At 38.0% G+C, this 15,369-nt stretch overlaps 1 protein-coding gene across 3 annotated transcripts in view; it reads left to right on the top strand.

The window, feature by feature from the left end:
- Positions 1 to 15,369, top strand: part of LOC108441790 (myelin basic protein-like) — a 97,316-nt gene that overhangs the window by 39,487 nt on the left and 42,460 nt on the right. For all 3 annotated transcript variants that reach the window (XM_017721500.2, XM_037531199.1, XM_037531200.1), the window contains exon 3: positions 15,269 to 15,329. In XM_017721500.2, coding sequence (XP_017576989.1) covers positions 15,269 to 15,329 — 61 coding nt within the window. The remainder of the gene's footprint in view (positions 1 to 15,268; positions 15,330 to 15,369) is intronic.

The following is a 15,369-nucleotide window of genomic DNA, read 5'->3' as shown; positions in this document are numbered from 1 at the left end:
GTTTCAAATGCTCTTATGAAACATAATATGAAAATATGATAAATAGATCGTGCACTTTTAAAACGAGCATTTCATTTATTACAAGTTTTGCAACACCTATGTCACCCATGTGCAAAAGTAATTACCTCCTTAAACTTGATAACTGGTTGCTCCACTTTAAACTGCAATTACCTGGAGATCCTATAACTGGAGATCAGTCTTTCACATTGCTGTGGAGTAAGTTTGACTCACACTTCTATTTTGTATTGCTTTAATTAAGCCACGTTAGAGGGCTTAATTTTAAGGTCCTGTTACAGGATCTCAATAGGTTTAAGTCAGGCTTTTGATTAGGCCACTACTAAACCTAATTTTTTTCTTTTGAGACACTAAGAGGTAGTGGTGCTGCTTGCTGAGACCTTTAGCCCCACTTCACATTGCTGGAAAGGTTCTATTTAAATGGTATTTAGATTTAGCCGGGCTGGCGGGCATCAAGCCTTGGCATGTCTAGTTTAGTTAATCTCAGTTATGAACCAAATTTGGTTAATTGATTGACAAAGGGGGGAGATGCTTTTTCACACAAGGCCAGTTGTTGGTCATTTAAAAACTGTTTTGCGTTCCCTCAGGGTGTTTTTATTTCATGTTAAATTTAGTTTAAGGATCCGAAACAATTTAACATGACAAAAATGCAAAAACTGAAGAAATCAGGAGGCAGATACTTATTCACAGTGCAGTATTTTTCCTTACCATTTTCCTTACTTTCTTTTGTGTACGTCTCTGCCATGAATGTGGTCTAACAATATGTTTCTCTCAAATCTGTTACAAAACAGCCAAGACTCTGGCTGTGCAGACTCATGGCCTACACTATAATAATTACGGCACTATGAATTAGTTGCCGCGTGTTGAGACCTTTTAAAACCTTTGAATGTAGTGTCAGGAGTCGTGCCAAAGGACTCATATTGGTATAGTGTAGTGTGCTTGCCTGTGTAGGAAACCTCGCTCTGCCACATGGCATACAGAGATGCATTAGATGACATATTCATAACCATTTTGTCTAATTACTTTCTGTGACGTAGCTTTCAGAGGCATTAAACACATCAGAACAACACGTCGGATTTCTATTCAAATGGAATTTAATCTAATAAATATTAAAACTATCAAAGAAAATCAAAAAACAAAATCAATCAAAGAAAATCAAGCTAAAGATAAATCAAGATTAATGGGGAGAAATTAAGAACACACTTAAATCAACTAAAGTTTAAACAATCAGGTACTATAAAAAGTACAAAAAAGAATAAATAAATAGTAATATAATTATGCTCAAATTAATTTTGCAAATCAAAAATCAAATCAAAAACTGGAGAGACACTCACTGATCCTAAAGGTATAAATGAGCGCTTCAGGGAATACTACCAACAGATATACATCAAAAGCAAAAGGGTACATCTCCGACTGGATGGCACATCTAGATCTTCCTAAATTGACCAGAGCAGCTAGAGAAGAGATAGACGCTGATATCACCAGACAGGAGGTTTTGGATGCCATAAAATTATTTCCCAATGGTAAGAGGGCTGACCCACTCTCCTCCTCTCTATGATAGGCTGTGTTAATGCGATCAAAATGCTCACCCTGCTGAGATTCTTATATCTCTTTCAAAACCTTCCCATTTTTCTAACAAAGTCTGTTTTTAAAACTTTAGATTCCATAATCATTCCCTTTATTTGGAATTCCAAAGCTCACAGAATATCAAAAACTCATCTAGATAAATGAAGAGAGAGGGGTGGGCTGGGTTTACCATGCTTTCTGCACTACTATTGGGCAGCAAATCTAAGGGCTCTAGTCTACTGGCAGGATGATTATACAATTGAGGTTTCAAAAGATACTACTGCTTGGGTTGCCATTGAAAAGATAACTGTCATAAATAGTTCTCTTCCAGCAGTCCTTTTTTCAGTAGCTGGTCTGCTTGCAGACATAAAGCTGCATAACAGAATAATTTTGCATAGTTTGAAAATATGGCAGCAAATTAGGAAGAACTGTGGGCTGTTAGACACCACCATCCATGCTCCAGTTTACCGTAATCATGCATTTCCTCCATCTCATTTATACCTTTAGGATCAGTGAGTGTCTCTCCAGTTTTTGATTTGATTTTTGATTTGCAAACCCCTCATCTGTCTGGCAAGTAGTTTCTGGGGCTTATCCCCAAGTTCAAAATATTTTTGTCTTAATTTGAACAATTGGTCACTTACTTGGTCAGAATGCTGTTGTATTCATATTTCAGCTTGAGAGTGTTTTGCAAGGTGATCGGGTCAATGGCCAATTTGTATGTTTTTTGTTTTTTGTTTTTTTTTTCCTTGAGGTTTCAAAAGAAATTGTGTCCCCTGATTACAGCCTTAAAAGTTTCCCACAAAGTGGAGTCTGTTACTTCTCCATTGTCATTAAATTCCAAAAACTGTCATTTTAGAGGATATAAACTGATCAAATGATGAATCTGAAAGCAGTGAAGGGTGAAATCACCATCTATACTGCTGCTGCTTATGGTTAAGATTAAGAACCAATGAGACAGGAGCATGATCGGAAATCAAAATATTATGATATTTGAAGGAAATTACATTTGATATCAAATTGGAATCTATTAAGAAATAATAAATTCTTGAGAAAGAAGAGTGTCTTTGTAAGAATGAATAATCTCTGCTTGTGGGGTATTGAAGCCTTCATATATCAACTAGATTCATGGAAACTGCCAGGTTGTGTAAAACCTTGAAAGCAGCCGAAGGGTAACTGATTCACCTGGGCTGACCTAGTCGCTGCCCACAACCAGATGCGTATACAAGAGACTAGGGATCAAGTTAAATAGTTTGGTGAAAAAGTCAGGATCATCAAAATTTGGGCCATACACGTTCAAAAGTGTAACATGAAATGAGTTAATAAGACCTGTTACCAAGATATGTCTACCATTTGGGTCAGACACAGTTGAAATATGTATGAATGGGACAGTTTTACAAATCAGAATCGCCACACTGGCTTTACTGGAGAATGTAGATTGAAATATCTGATTAACCCTGCAACTTTGCTCTAGAGGGTTTAATATGCGTTTCCAGTAAAAATAATATGTCTGCAGACAGCGACCTCAAATGGGGAAAAAACTTTTGCTCGTTTAAGGACATGGCCCAGTCCACGGACATTCCAGCTGGCAAATGTTATGCCACCACCTGGCGGAGAAATATTAGGATGCATCTCTAATCAAAGTAATGACAAACTGCACACCTAACACCCCAGCCAAACGATCATAAGTACATAAAGTAAAACATTCAAAACTGAACGTTAGAAACATTGCCCCCCTCCCCCCGTCCCACTTTCCCAAATAATGTGAGAACATGATCCCCACAAACTCACAGAGAGGCAACCAGACCATAGGAGTTACTAACATACAATTCCCTTATGCTAACACAAGGCCCTTGATGCTACCTCTCCAATAGTCCGAGATGATTAAACACGGCCATGAAAATGACCTGACCAACGCAATTAGCTAAAAGTCGCATACCAGACAAAACTTGTCCGCCAATGAACCGAAGTTGCTCAAGCTAAAGTTTTAATGAAAGCCATTGCCTTTTGTGGTGAGGCAAATATCTTCTCCAAATCATGCAGCGAGACCTGGAGCTGAGCCAGATAGACGAAGCCAATCCTCGCGCCAGCCTCTTTAAGCCTCCTTCGAGCATCGTCAAATGGCTGTCGTTGTTTCATAACCTCTGCTGGGAAATCAGGAAAGATGTGGTTTGCTTTGCCCCTGTAGCTCACCGGAAACCGCTGATGAGCCAGATGTATTATCTTTTCTTTTGTTTGAAAGTGATGAATCCGGGCTATCATTACGCGTGGTCGAGCATTCCCATCAGAGGGCTGCTTCCCAAGGCGATGAGCTCGATCCTCTATGATTGGCTTCAGGAAATTGCTAGCATCCAGCAATTCAAGGAAAAACTCTGTCAGGGACTCCACTGGACATCCGTTCTTGATCTTCTCGGGTAAGCCAACGACTGTAACATTCGGATGTCTTGAGCGAGCTTCTAGATCAATCACTTTAGAGCACAGTGCTGCATTCTCCTTATGCATTTTGACACATGTCTGTTCGAGACTGGAGAGGCGGCTATCAACGCTAGATTTTCAACTTCTGTCATACGGTTCCCCAGACTCAGCAGAGATGCCTGAGTGGATGCCAGAGTTGTCTCTAATATATTGAATCGGTCAGTCATCATCTTACTCATATTCTATATTGCCAAAAGGATATTTGTTGTTTCTACATCTTCAGAGATTGGGTCTGGTGATGCCTCACGTTCGGCTAGTTCTGCACATTAGCCTCTCTGGGATCATTGTCTGACTGTTTTCCACGTTCTGACTTGGGTGGAGCTGGAGTTTTTGGTGGCTTTGGCATCTTCAGCCTTTCAAAGGATGGTAACAATAAAGAATAGTCGGTAGAGCTTGTAAATATTGAGTTAGTGACCAAATAATTTAGAACATGGAGAGGAGCACGGGAGAAACACATCTATTCCATCTGGTACTCACTAGTGCCCCCGGGGCTTGGTTTTATACAGCTGTGGCCATGGAGGTGATCGGAACACCTGAAATCAATGATTTGGATGGGTGACTGAATACTTTTGGCAATATTGTATATATTATTTAAAGTGCCCTGGTTCAGACTGTCCTCAGTCTGTGTGTGTTCATTCAGTGGAACAGCTCCAAAAGTCACCATGATCTCACCTCTGTCTCACCCTTTAAGACAAAAAAAATTGGTACTTACCTGTTTTCTCAGTGCTTTTCTTTTTTCCTTATTAGCAGCTTTTCCTTTAGCAGCAGCAGTTGGTGTGCAAATAATGTGCAATTAAGCTATAAACTAACACAAACTAAACTATCATTTAACAGTGTACTCAATTATCAATTACTTAATACAATACTTAATAAGTACTTAATCATTAACAAATGCTTAATGACCAGTTAATATTGCTGCATATTTAATTGCTGATTAACATATAATTACCAATTCATTCAAAACTAATAACATCAGATCCTTTGATCAGGTCTGCTGCATAGTTTATTTATTTATTGTGATTGCCAGCCAAGTGATGACAACCAACAAAAAACTGCTGACTATCAGTCTGTATCAATTACGATGTAATGGTCCGCCAGTCCAGAAGATTGCAGATGTAGTATAAATTGGTCTAAAAAGTTTCTACAGAAATCTGGCAAAAATCCCATTCAGTCTTAATCTCTGCTACAAATATGAAAAGTCCTGTCCTGAGACCTGTCCAACTCTGCTACTGTAGTGAAAAGTCTCCCACCTTACAACCCAGTCAAGCACTGCTGCATCGCAGTAAGCCTAGTCAGCTTCACCTGCGCAGTGAAAAGTCTCTCAGCCCGCGCCTCTGTCAGACTCGCTTATTGTCTGGTCAACCTCCGCTATCAATTTAAAAAAGGCTTCTTACTCGTGGCCCAGTTTAACCACCTCCGCTATGGAGTAGTGTCTCCATCATGGCCCATTCAGACTTCAGCACTGCAGGGAAAAGTCTCCCAGCTTACAGCCCAGTCAGACTTTGCTATTGCAGTGAAAATTCTCTCACCAGTCCAGTCAAACTCTGCTTACGGGCCATAAGCCAGAAGAATTTTCACCACAGTAACACAGTTTACCTAAGGCCTAGATAAAAGTCTCCCAGCCTGAGGCCCATTCAAATTCTGCTTCCCCAGCTGAAATTCCTCTGGCTTGTTTGACAGGGAAAACACCGCTAACCATGTTGAAAAATCGTCTTGCTGAAAGGCCCAGTTAGAACTCACACGTGCAAAATAAATATAATTTGAAATTACTAGCATACTAAATTTAAAAATTAACCCTGACATATAGAGGCTGTGCCTTAACCTTGCTAGTTCTCACTGCGAGTTGATTGATTATTAGATTCAGTAACAGTAACAGTGTAGATTGAAATAGTATAAGCTAAACTCCAGAATATATTGTAAGATGTTTTGCTGAAGTTTTCAGGATCACTATGACATTATTAATTGATAAGTGTAATACAATAATCTATTTATAATCATTTGAATAGTAACTGAAAAGTGAGATTTGATCACTACTTTTTAAATATGAGGCAAACCAGAATTTCATTCTCAGTGTTATGCAGCTGTCTTCGTCATGAAGGAATCGGCTACAGTTCTGGTGCTCATTCTGGACTGAGAAAAATGTCTTAATTCTTTTTACAGTTTTCTACAAATTAGTTGAAACAAGTTAAGCTGTATAGGAGCATCATAATAGAATCATTGTATAAATCTCCAATAAAATCTGATTTTATATTATCGGAAATAGTGATTCTAGACTTTTGATTAGTAATGTCAAATTTTTGAATGGAGGTTGCCATGGTTACTTTCATGGTAGAAAGATTTCAGAATTTTGATGGTGAATCTCAAGAAATATCTGTCTGTAATCAGAATTCGCAGACCAAATTGCTGTTGGAAAATGAGAACATGTTATTCCTGTAAACTTTTTAATTATATAATGTCCCTGCATTTTACTCTGTCTTAGCTTCACTCTTTTACCACACTTGTGTCTCTAAATAGAAGAATAGTGATTTTATTACTATTAAATTGATGACAAGTTTGTCTTGTAGCTGTTATCTTGATTTGCGGAAAGCAAGCCATCCTTGGATGTGACTTCTAAACTTTAAGTTTAATACTCTGCAGGAGCAATAAAGGTCACTGAGCTGAAGTGAGTGGGTTTTAAATTGTGTGTCACATGGGGTGTTTTACTCATACAACAGTGGGTGGGAGTTGTTTGAAGATGGTAGTTTCTTTAAGGTTTTAAAGGTTAAGACGCCCGTTACCTTAGTAAGAACTGATGATAAAGTGATTTGATGCCTCCTCCATACCTCACTGCTCCTGCCTGTGACGCAGAAAACTGGATGAAGTTTGTATAAGGTCGAAACACGTTTCCTTGTATTTAGAAAAGAAGAGAAAATCTGTCGACCAGAAACACATTATAGAAGCCAGTGGGTGATTTCTTGCAACTCAGTTACATTATACAGCTGCTATGTCTGGAAAAATTCGCCAGAGAATATTAGGAATGCTTGCTCATTAGGTGTCTTTAAATCCACATTAAAACATATGTGCTAGGTTGCTTAAGCTGAGTGCAGTGCTTCTCACTCAGGCCCTGGAAGCCCCTGATCAGCACATGTTGGCATTGTTTTGTGTTCCCAGCACAGTTGATCCAGTTAATCAGTGCAGTAACAGTCTTACTTAGTTGGAGGGAGTGTGTTAAAGTGGGAAAAGAACTAAAATGTGCAGGGAAGTGGGCATTCAGGGTTGGATACACTGGCTTAGTGTATTATATGTATTTTACTGTTTATTCTATAATTTGTAGTTGTGGTGCTTTTTTTTATTATTCTTACTTTACCATACTTTACAAACTTCACAAATGCAGTTTAAATGGAGTTAAATGCCAGGAAACTGTGAAACTGGGAGTGACTGCACTAGCTATGGTGGTAAGTGTTATTGACTAACACCGGTAAGAATTTGGCCAACACAATGTAAACTGTGTGAGCATTTGCTGAAGTATAGTATTGTTGGTTAAGTTAGACTAGTCTATAAACTATGCGGAAAGAGAAAAGGAACAGGCTTCTTTCAAAGGCCAGTTATTCAAACCAACATGATATCACCTACTGTGTTGCATGTTTTTAAAATACTACTTACTGCTTGCTCATTGGCAGCTGGTCAGGCACAACTCTGTCTCTTTCTTTCTCTGTGTGCGTCTTGCTGTTCTAGGTAAGAAATTTCACCTTTGCCTGTTTACGCCTGAACTGGGCACTCCACTGATGTTGAGTAATTGACCTCCACTTCCATGCAAGTCAGTTTTTTTCTTTATCTTACATTGAAGTGGACAAAACAGCAGCAGCCTTAAAACATCTGAGCACCTCATCAGGCTTAGTCTCGTCCACTTCTCTGTAATTTAACAATGTAGAGAGAGGGAAAGAGAAACGGCAGAGAGAGAGAGAAAGGGAGAGAGACAGTATAGCATAGCAAGAAAGACAGGCATACAGAGAGAGAGAGCATCAGAGAAAGAGAAAGTCAGATGGATAAATTCAGAGAGAAAAAGCAAAATACAAGAGACACAAGAGAGAAGGAAAAAAGAAGTGAGACATGACTTTTCAAGAAGTCGTCTTTGTCAAGTTTTCACCTGCTGAGTTTGCTCTTGATATAGAAGCAATTAAAGCTGTCAGCAGATCATCGCTAAACAAAATAAATCAATCTATAGCTTAATTATCAGCTGTCAAAGACATTTGAGTTACACTTATCTTGATGTATTTTTCATTAATTGCTGTCAAACATCACAAAATAAGGTACATAACTTAGGTATCTCGGTGGACTTCACTGCAAGAGCACCCAGATTAAAACCATTTAAAGCATATTAATGTAGGCAGAAGGAATAAAGTAGCGAGAAAAATTAAAGCAGGATAAATGCAGGGCAAAACATGTTAAACAACACATGAATTTTCTACCCGAACGGATCCCTATAAATATTTGAGAAACTTGCTGTGAGAAATTAGGTCCTGATTAGTTAGGACAAATAATTTAAGCTCTAGCTCCCCCTTAGCTCCTCTATTATGGTCTCCTTTGCAGGTCATCAAATTTGCAAGCTGGCTTTATTAGTTCACTTAGGGTTGCACAATTTAGAGTGTTGCGAAATGTGAGGTGGTTATAACCAATCATAGGCTAACAAAACACAGTGTAACAAGTAACAACTGCATCATAATAGGATAATCAATCACAATCCATCTTAGGAGAACCAGATATACAGCCACGAGCTAAATAATCATAGGCTAAGAAACTACAGTTTAACCAATAATAGGCTTTCCAATTAAAAGTTAACCAATCATAAGTCACAATCCATCATAGGCTCATCCTTTATACATGCCCTGCTATAGGCTAACCAAGGACAAGTTAACAAATAGGCTGGATGAGAATCAGAATTATTATAAGCCAAGTATGTTGATACACACAAGAAATTTGGTTCCAGCCATTGGTGTCTATCTAGTATTATGTGCAGTACACAGATAAGGTACATATAATTCACAGACAATACACAATAAACCCAAAATACTTATTATACACAGTATACAACCAATATGCAGGCTATATGAGGACAAGCAATAGGCACACAGTATACATAGTATTTACAGGCGATACACAATTTACAGTCAGCATACAGATTAAATAGGGACAAGCAATATGTGTATGTTAAACAATCACAGACTAACCAACCACAGGCTGAAGCTTATGCACACTTATGCAGCTGTTGTCTTGTACTCTTATGATGGTTGTGCGTTTGGATTGCACTTTGCCTCATTGTAAGTCGCTTTGGTTAAAAGCATCTGCCAAATTAATTAAAGGGAAATGTAAATCTAAATTTAAATATCCTGAGTTATGGCTCTGCTGGCAAGCTTCATACCGCACTTCGGTTTATGACAGAGCGCCAGTCCAAAAGTCCATTACTGGAGGTAGATTTGTTCTGTTGAATCCTTATTTAATCAGCTGCATTTTTAGACCATGTTTGCATTATTGTGGACAAAGTATGTCTCTAGTAGCTCTTAAAGAGAGTAACGTTATCACAGTACCAAAGTGTTGATACAAAGTGTAGTTTCATGCAGTTCAACGCAGTACTGCCTAAGAGCCCAAAGGTCACAAGTATCAAATATAGACTGTCAGTCTTGTCCCTTGCGTCCAGGGATTTTTCCAGATTCTCTGAATCTTTTGATGATATTATGTACTGTAGATGGTGGGATATCAAAATTCTTACTTTTCCAGCCTTTTGTTGCCCGTACCCATTTTTTTTATGCATTGCCGCCATCAAGTTCTAAATGAGCTCATTCTGTTTTTATTTACATTTATTCACATTTTACACAGGATCCTGACTTTTGGAATTGGGTTTGTAAATATAGTATAGCCTAACATACTTCACACTGTTTGAACAAATGAGCTATAACTTTCGTTATTTTTTGACTGTTGTTGATTGTTTCATCGTTACCCATCCAAGTCCAATTAGCACATAAGCTTTTATTACAGTATGAGCAGCATAAAACATTGTGGTTTAGCCAGTGTAAATGGAGAATTTAAAGCATTGCATCACGTGTCAAGCTGTAGCATTAACATTGTGCAGCATTATTGGGGAATGTTACTGGATGTTGACGCAGTTACAAACACTCTCAGGTTGGTTTTCCTGCCAGTGCATATGAAAGTTGTGAAAGAGGATGTATGAGTCTATTAACTTAATAAGTCTTTTTTTTTCTGGCACTTTCTGTCCGACCTTTAGATGAACTGACTCTCTTTTGACAGTTGAGTGTGATTGCATTTAGCATGTCATGGCTGAGAGTATGCAATCCATAAACAGGTGTTCTTACAGATAAGTGTATTATTATTCTAATAAATTAAATACAACTCAATTTACACTGTTTGGTCTTTTCTATTTCAAAAATGATTAAAATGATGGCTGTACTACTGCAGAGTGCATAACAAATACTAATTTATTCATTCATTTAATCATTCATTGTTGTTGAAGAGAACATGCTGCGCAACACTCTTTTCTCTCCCTTTGAGTGTTTATTGCTGAAAGCATATGCAAATAGTGGACAGAAGGCTCTTTCCATTTACGCTGATTCATACGACTAATCAGGCTAATCAATCTGCCTGAATCAGCTGAAGGTTCCGATTGCATGGGATTTTTGCAGTCTCATCTACCTAAGTGCATCCCATCCTTGGCCGGTCATACCATTGAAATCGACCGTTGCCCTCACATATATGATAATTAGTCTACAGCCAATGCGCAGAAGCCTCATACAATAATTTTTCATCTGCTGAGGTCTGCCGATAGGCAAGCTATTCTGAAACAGGCTCTCAAGGCTTATCCGATCAAGCATGGCAATGCTGCTTTGAATTTTGTTAATGGTTGCATTAATGGTTTGATTCCCACTTTCAAGATTTTCTTGTCTGAATGTTCCTGTGGGGTCATGATGCGTTATTTTTTTAATGTGTTTATTTAAATCTTATTTAGTCAGTCTGTCTGCAGGGGACTGAAGTAACCATTTTGTGGGGACTCGGTGAGTGGACTGCATTCGACACTGCAGCTGATACAGTCACAAGTGAGGCTGTGTTTATATTTAGCTAAACCTGTAGGAGCTTTGCGCCTTTTTCTGTAATTAGTTTTCCCTTCCCTTCCCTTCTGGCAGACGGTTTCTGTGGTTAGCACTGTTTTTAGTATTAATGGATGCACACAGAAAACCTAGTGTTGGAAAGATATTTGTTGGTATTGTTTTTTATTTGGGCAATTTCTGTATATCCTTTGAATTTAATTTAATATGCATATCCAACCACTTCGAAGGATAATTTAAATGTTATGTCTTGGAATGTCCATGGACTGAATTCTCCCATTAAAAAAAATAGATGTTTAGAATTTCGTCATTGCAAGAAGATTTATTTGGCTTTATTTCAAGAGTCTCATTTGAAGCATGCTGATGTTCTATGTTTCAAAAACACACATTTAAAATTTTTAGCATGTTCTTGCACCCCCAGTGAAACAAATGGAGTGTTTATTCTAGTAGAGAGGAAACTTCCACTAACCATTATACTTTTAGTGATGAGATTTGTACTAGTAGTTATTACTGTTTTTCACAATTGGCTACTCCCAGTCATGTCCATGTGCTTTTGTTTACCTTCTACTGCTGTCCATGGGCTTTTGTTTAGCTTCTAGTCCTGTCCATGTGCTTTTGTTTTCATTGAGTTCTTCCTGGTCCTGCCCCCTTGTTTTCAGAGCCTACCCTTGATTGTTCTCACCTGTGTTGTCCACCTGTGTATTGTTAACACTCATTGTTTCCCTGCATTTAAGCCCTGTGTTTTCCCCTGTGACTTTGCTGGTCTTTGTATTGTTTGAAGTGTTTGATATTGTTTGGTGTTTGTGTTCCGTGTTGTTTATCCTGTGTTCCTTGTAATGTCTGTTTTATCCGTGTTGGCTCCCTGACCCTGGACTGTCTTGACCCTGAAAATGGATTTGCCCCCAATAAATCTCGCTTCTCTATGCATATGCGTCAGCCTCCTCATCGCTCCTCCACGTTACATTTATCAGGCCAGCATATCAACAGCATCAGTGTGTGCACCCAATGATTATTCTCCAGGTTTTATTTTCAGGATACATAGTACAATTTTGGGCATAGCAGAATCTAATTTATTGGTAGGAGGTGATTTTAATTCAACCATAAACAAACTTGACAAGTTGTCCATTAACTATAATGAACCAATAGCAAGTAAAGCTCTCAGAGACTTTATTTCCGACCTAAATTTGGTAGATATATGGCATCTTCATAATACACATATGATGAACTATGCTTTTTTTTAAGTAGACATAAATCCTACTCTCATATTGATTTTATTTTTGTAAGTACGTCCCATGTTAATTCAGCCCAAGCAGATATTCTACCCTTCTTGCTCTCAGATCATGCTCCTGTTGTGAGTTCACTTCTTCTTCCTGAATTTATACACACAAAAGCCACAAGATGGCGCTTCAGTGACTCTTTATTACTGAATGATACCTTTCTAGAGCAAATAAACACAAAGTTTGTAGTAAACCTCAGATTTTTTGGGAAGCAACAACATTTTTTATAAAGGGTTTTTGCATCTGTTTTTATTTTATTTTCTTAATACTATTAGAAATAAATTATTTGCTGACTTCGAGTCCAATATTAACCTGTTAGAATCAAGACAAAAACAAAATCTTTGTCAGTCCCTCTTCACTTGCTGTTTTAAGATCCAAATTTAAATAAATTGTCTCTCTCCAAAGCTGAGTTCATCTTACATCGAACTAGGCAGTTGTATTATGCAGAAGGAGAGAGAGCTGGTCAATTTCTTGCCTCAAGGTTAAAAGAAAGTGAATATATAAGCTGTAAGGGATCTAAAGGAAAAGTTGTATTTGAGCCTTTGACTATTAATAAAGCTTTCAGGGAGTTTTAATCTTTACATGTCAGAAATCAAGTGGGATTCCTCTCAGTGTGATGTAAAACTCTTTGCCATGGTTTAGGTTAGAAGAATAGAACTTTTTGTGCATAAATTTAAACATTATGATCAGACAGGTTTTATCAAAGGACACACCGCTTCTTGTAATATACGCAGATTGCTACATAAGTTGGATCTGACTGATTCATCTTTTGAGTCTGTTGCAGTTTTCTTGTCTTGATGCAATGAAAGACTTTGACAGGCTTGAGTGGGAATACATGTGGGCAATGCTGCGGAACTATGGCTTTGGTAATAGGTTTATATCTACGATTAGGACACTTTATAATTACCCAATGGCATGTGTAATGCTAGGATCTAAATATCTCCTCCCTTTCGGCTTGAAAGAGGTACACATCAAGGGTTTCTGTTATCTTCAGCCATTTTCCTCATCTGTCTTGAGTCTTTAACACAAATGATCAGGCAGAATAAACTCATATTTACTTTTTGCTGATGATATACTTCTGTATTTATCCTAAATCAAATCCTCAGTTCCTCGGGTTTTGCAGTTATTTAAGGAGTTCAGAAGCCCGGATGCAAAATTAACTGGGACAAATCTGTACTGATGCCACTTAATATTCCAGTAGGTTTGGCTGTCGTGCCATCTTATATTCCCACAAAAGATTCCTTTACTTACTTGAGTATTAAAATATACCCGGATATATTGTTAGAGAATTTTGTAAACGTTCTGCATGATATTTAGTCTGATATTTAGAGATGGAATAATCTATCATTATCACTGCAAGGCAAGGCTAATATAGTAACTATGAACATACTCCCACAATTTAATTTTCAGTTCTTTACGTTACCTCAGAAGAAAAACCTTGTTATTTATATGGCCCATACTATGGAAGCCCAAGTTGTCCTCCCTATGTAAACCCACACAAACCTCTCAAGTGGACCTCAGGAGAAGAAATACACAAAATCTGTAGTATCATTCCACACTATCTTCTAAGTTCTAAGTTGTTCTTTTCTCCTTGACTGCAATTCTGTAAACTGAGATCGCTACCGTCTGTCATTTGGTCTAATTGGATTTTTCACAGCCTTCTGTAACGGGTATCCAAGGTTGTGGTGGGGTTACACTGAGAGAGGGAGAAGGAGAGACAGCCAGACCAAGAGAGAAAGAAAGACAGACAGAATGATACAGAGAAAGAGGTAAAGAGAGCGATATAGAGAGAAAGAGAGGCTGAGAGACAGAGAGAGGGTGAGAGTGAGAAAGAGAGTGAGAGTGAGAGGCAAGAAAGGCAGTAAAAGAGAGAGAGACATAAAAAAGGCATTCATTACAAATATGGATAAAGCCAGTGAATTCTGCCACTTTTACTGGCACATCCTCACTAGGGAGCTCAACACACACATGCACACACTCACACACAGAGAGAGACAGAGACAGAGAGAGAGAGATGTAACAAATAAATCACTACACTTAGTATACTAAACAATACTAAACAAAGTTAATTACATTATTAAGTACATACTTGCACAATTGACTACAATTAAAACGGATTACATTCATGGGTCTGTATATCAATTTTTTTTCAGTATGTTTCTATGATCATCTTTCACACATCCGAGATCACCCTTTAAAAGTCCTAGACCACGTTTACGGTCAAAACTGCCTAAGGAACTTGGACTGGCTCAGAAATGCTGAGGAAACCATGTCAAGACCTTACAAAGACTAAAAACAAATAAAGGTATATAAATACAGAGACATGCAGTTGGTAACAGTGATGACAGTGATGGTCTAGTAGGAACTGAGAACCTGTCCTAAATGTTTTGGTCTATCTGAAGGTGTCCAGGAGGGCGGAACCCATAACAATTAAATGTGTTTATTTTGTGACTGACAGAACCCAAGTTTTAAGTGACCTATGCTGTCCTGTGTGTATCCTTGGTTCCTCTTGAATTGTTCCATGTGGGTGAGGGATGGAAAGAGGACATTGTTTGTCTTTTCCTCAAATGAAAAATAAAAAAAATCACAAAGAAAAACTACCTGTAATGTGTTTTAATGGCAGAAAATCAACCTAATAACACCTATTGTTTGGATATGGATCTAGAATGTGAGTGCATTTGTGTATATGACATGTGGCATATCATTGTTCAACATGAATTTTATTGTCTTGTTGTTGCTGTTTAAACTTGAATGTTTTTGTTGCTAACAGGACTTCCGTTTTGGGGGAAAACATGACTTTCAAATTGATTTGTGTTTTTCTTTTCTTTCTCTCTTCTTCTTCAGGCTTTGTCAGACTCAGCAACACGAACCATGGCAGAAACAGAGTCACAGGACGATGTTTTCGGTAAGGAGCTTTTTTTCCACATTGCTTTATTTGTTTGCTT

Source organism: Pygocentrus nattereri, chromosome 19 (genome assembly GCF_015220715.1).
Source record: "Pygocentrus nattereri isolate fPygNat1 chromosome 19, fPygNat1.pri, whole genome shotgun sequence".
NCBI classification, from domain to species: domain Eukaryota; kingdom Metazoa; phylum Chordata; class Actinopteri; order Characiformes; family Serrasalmidae; genus Pygocentrus; species Pygocentrus nattereri.
This window is presented reverse-complemented; position numbering and strand designations above follow the sequence as displayed.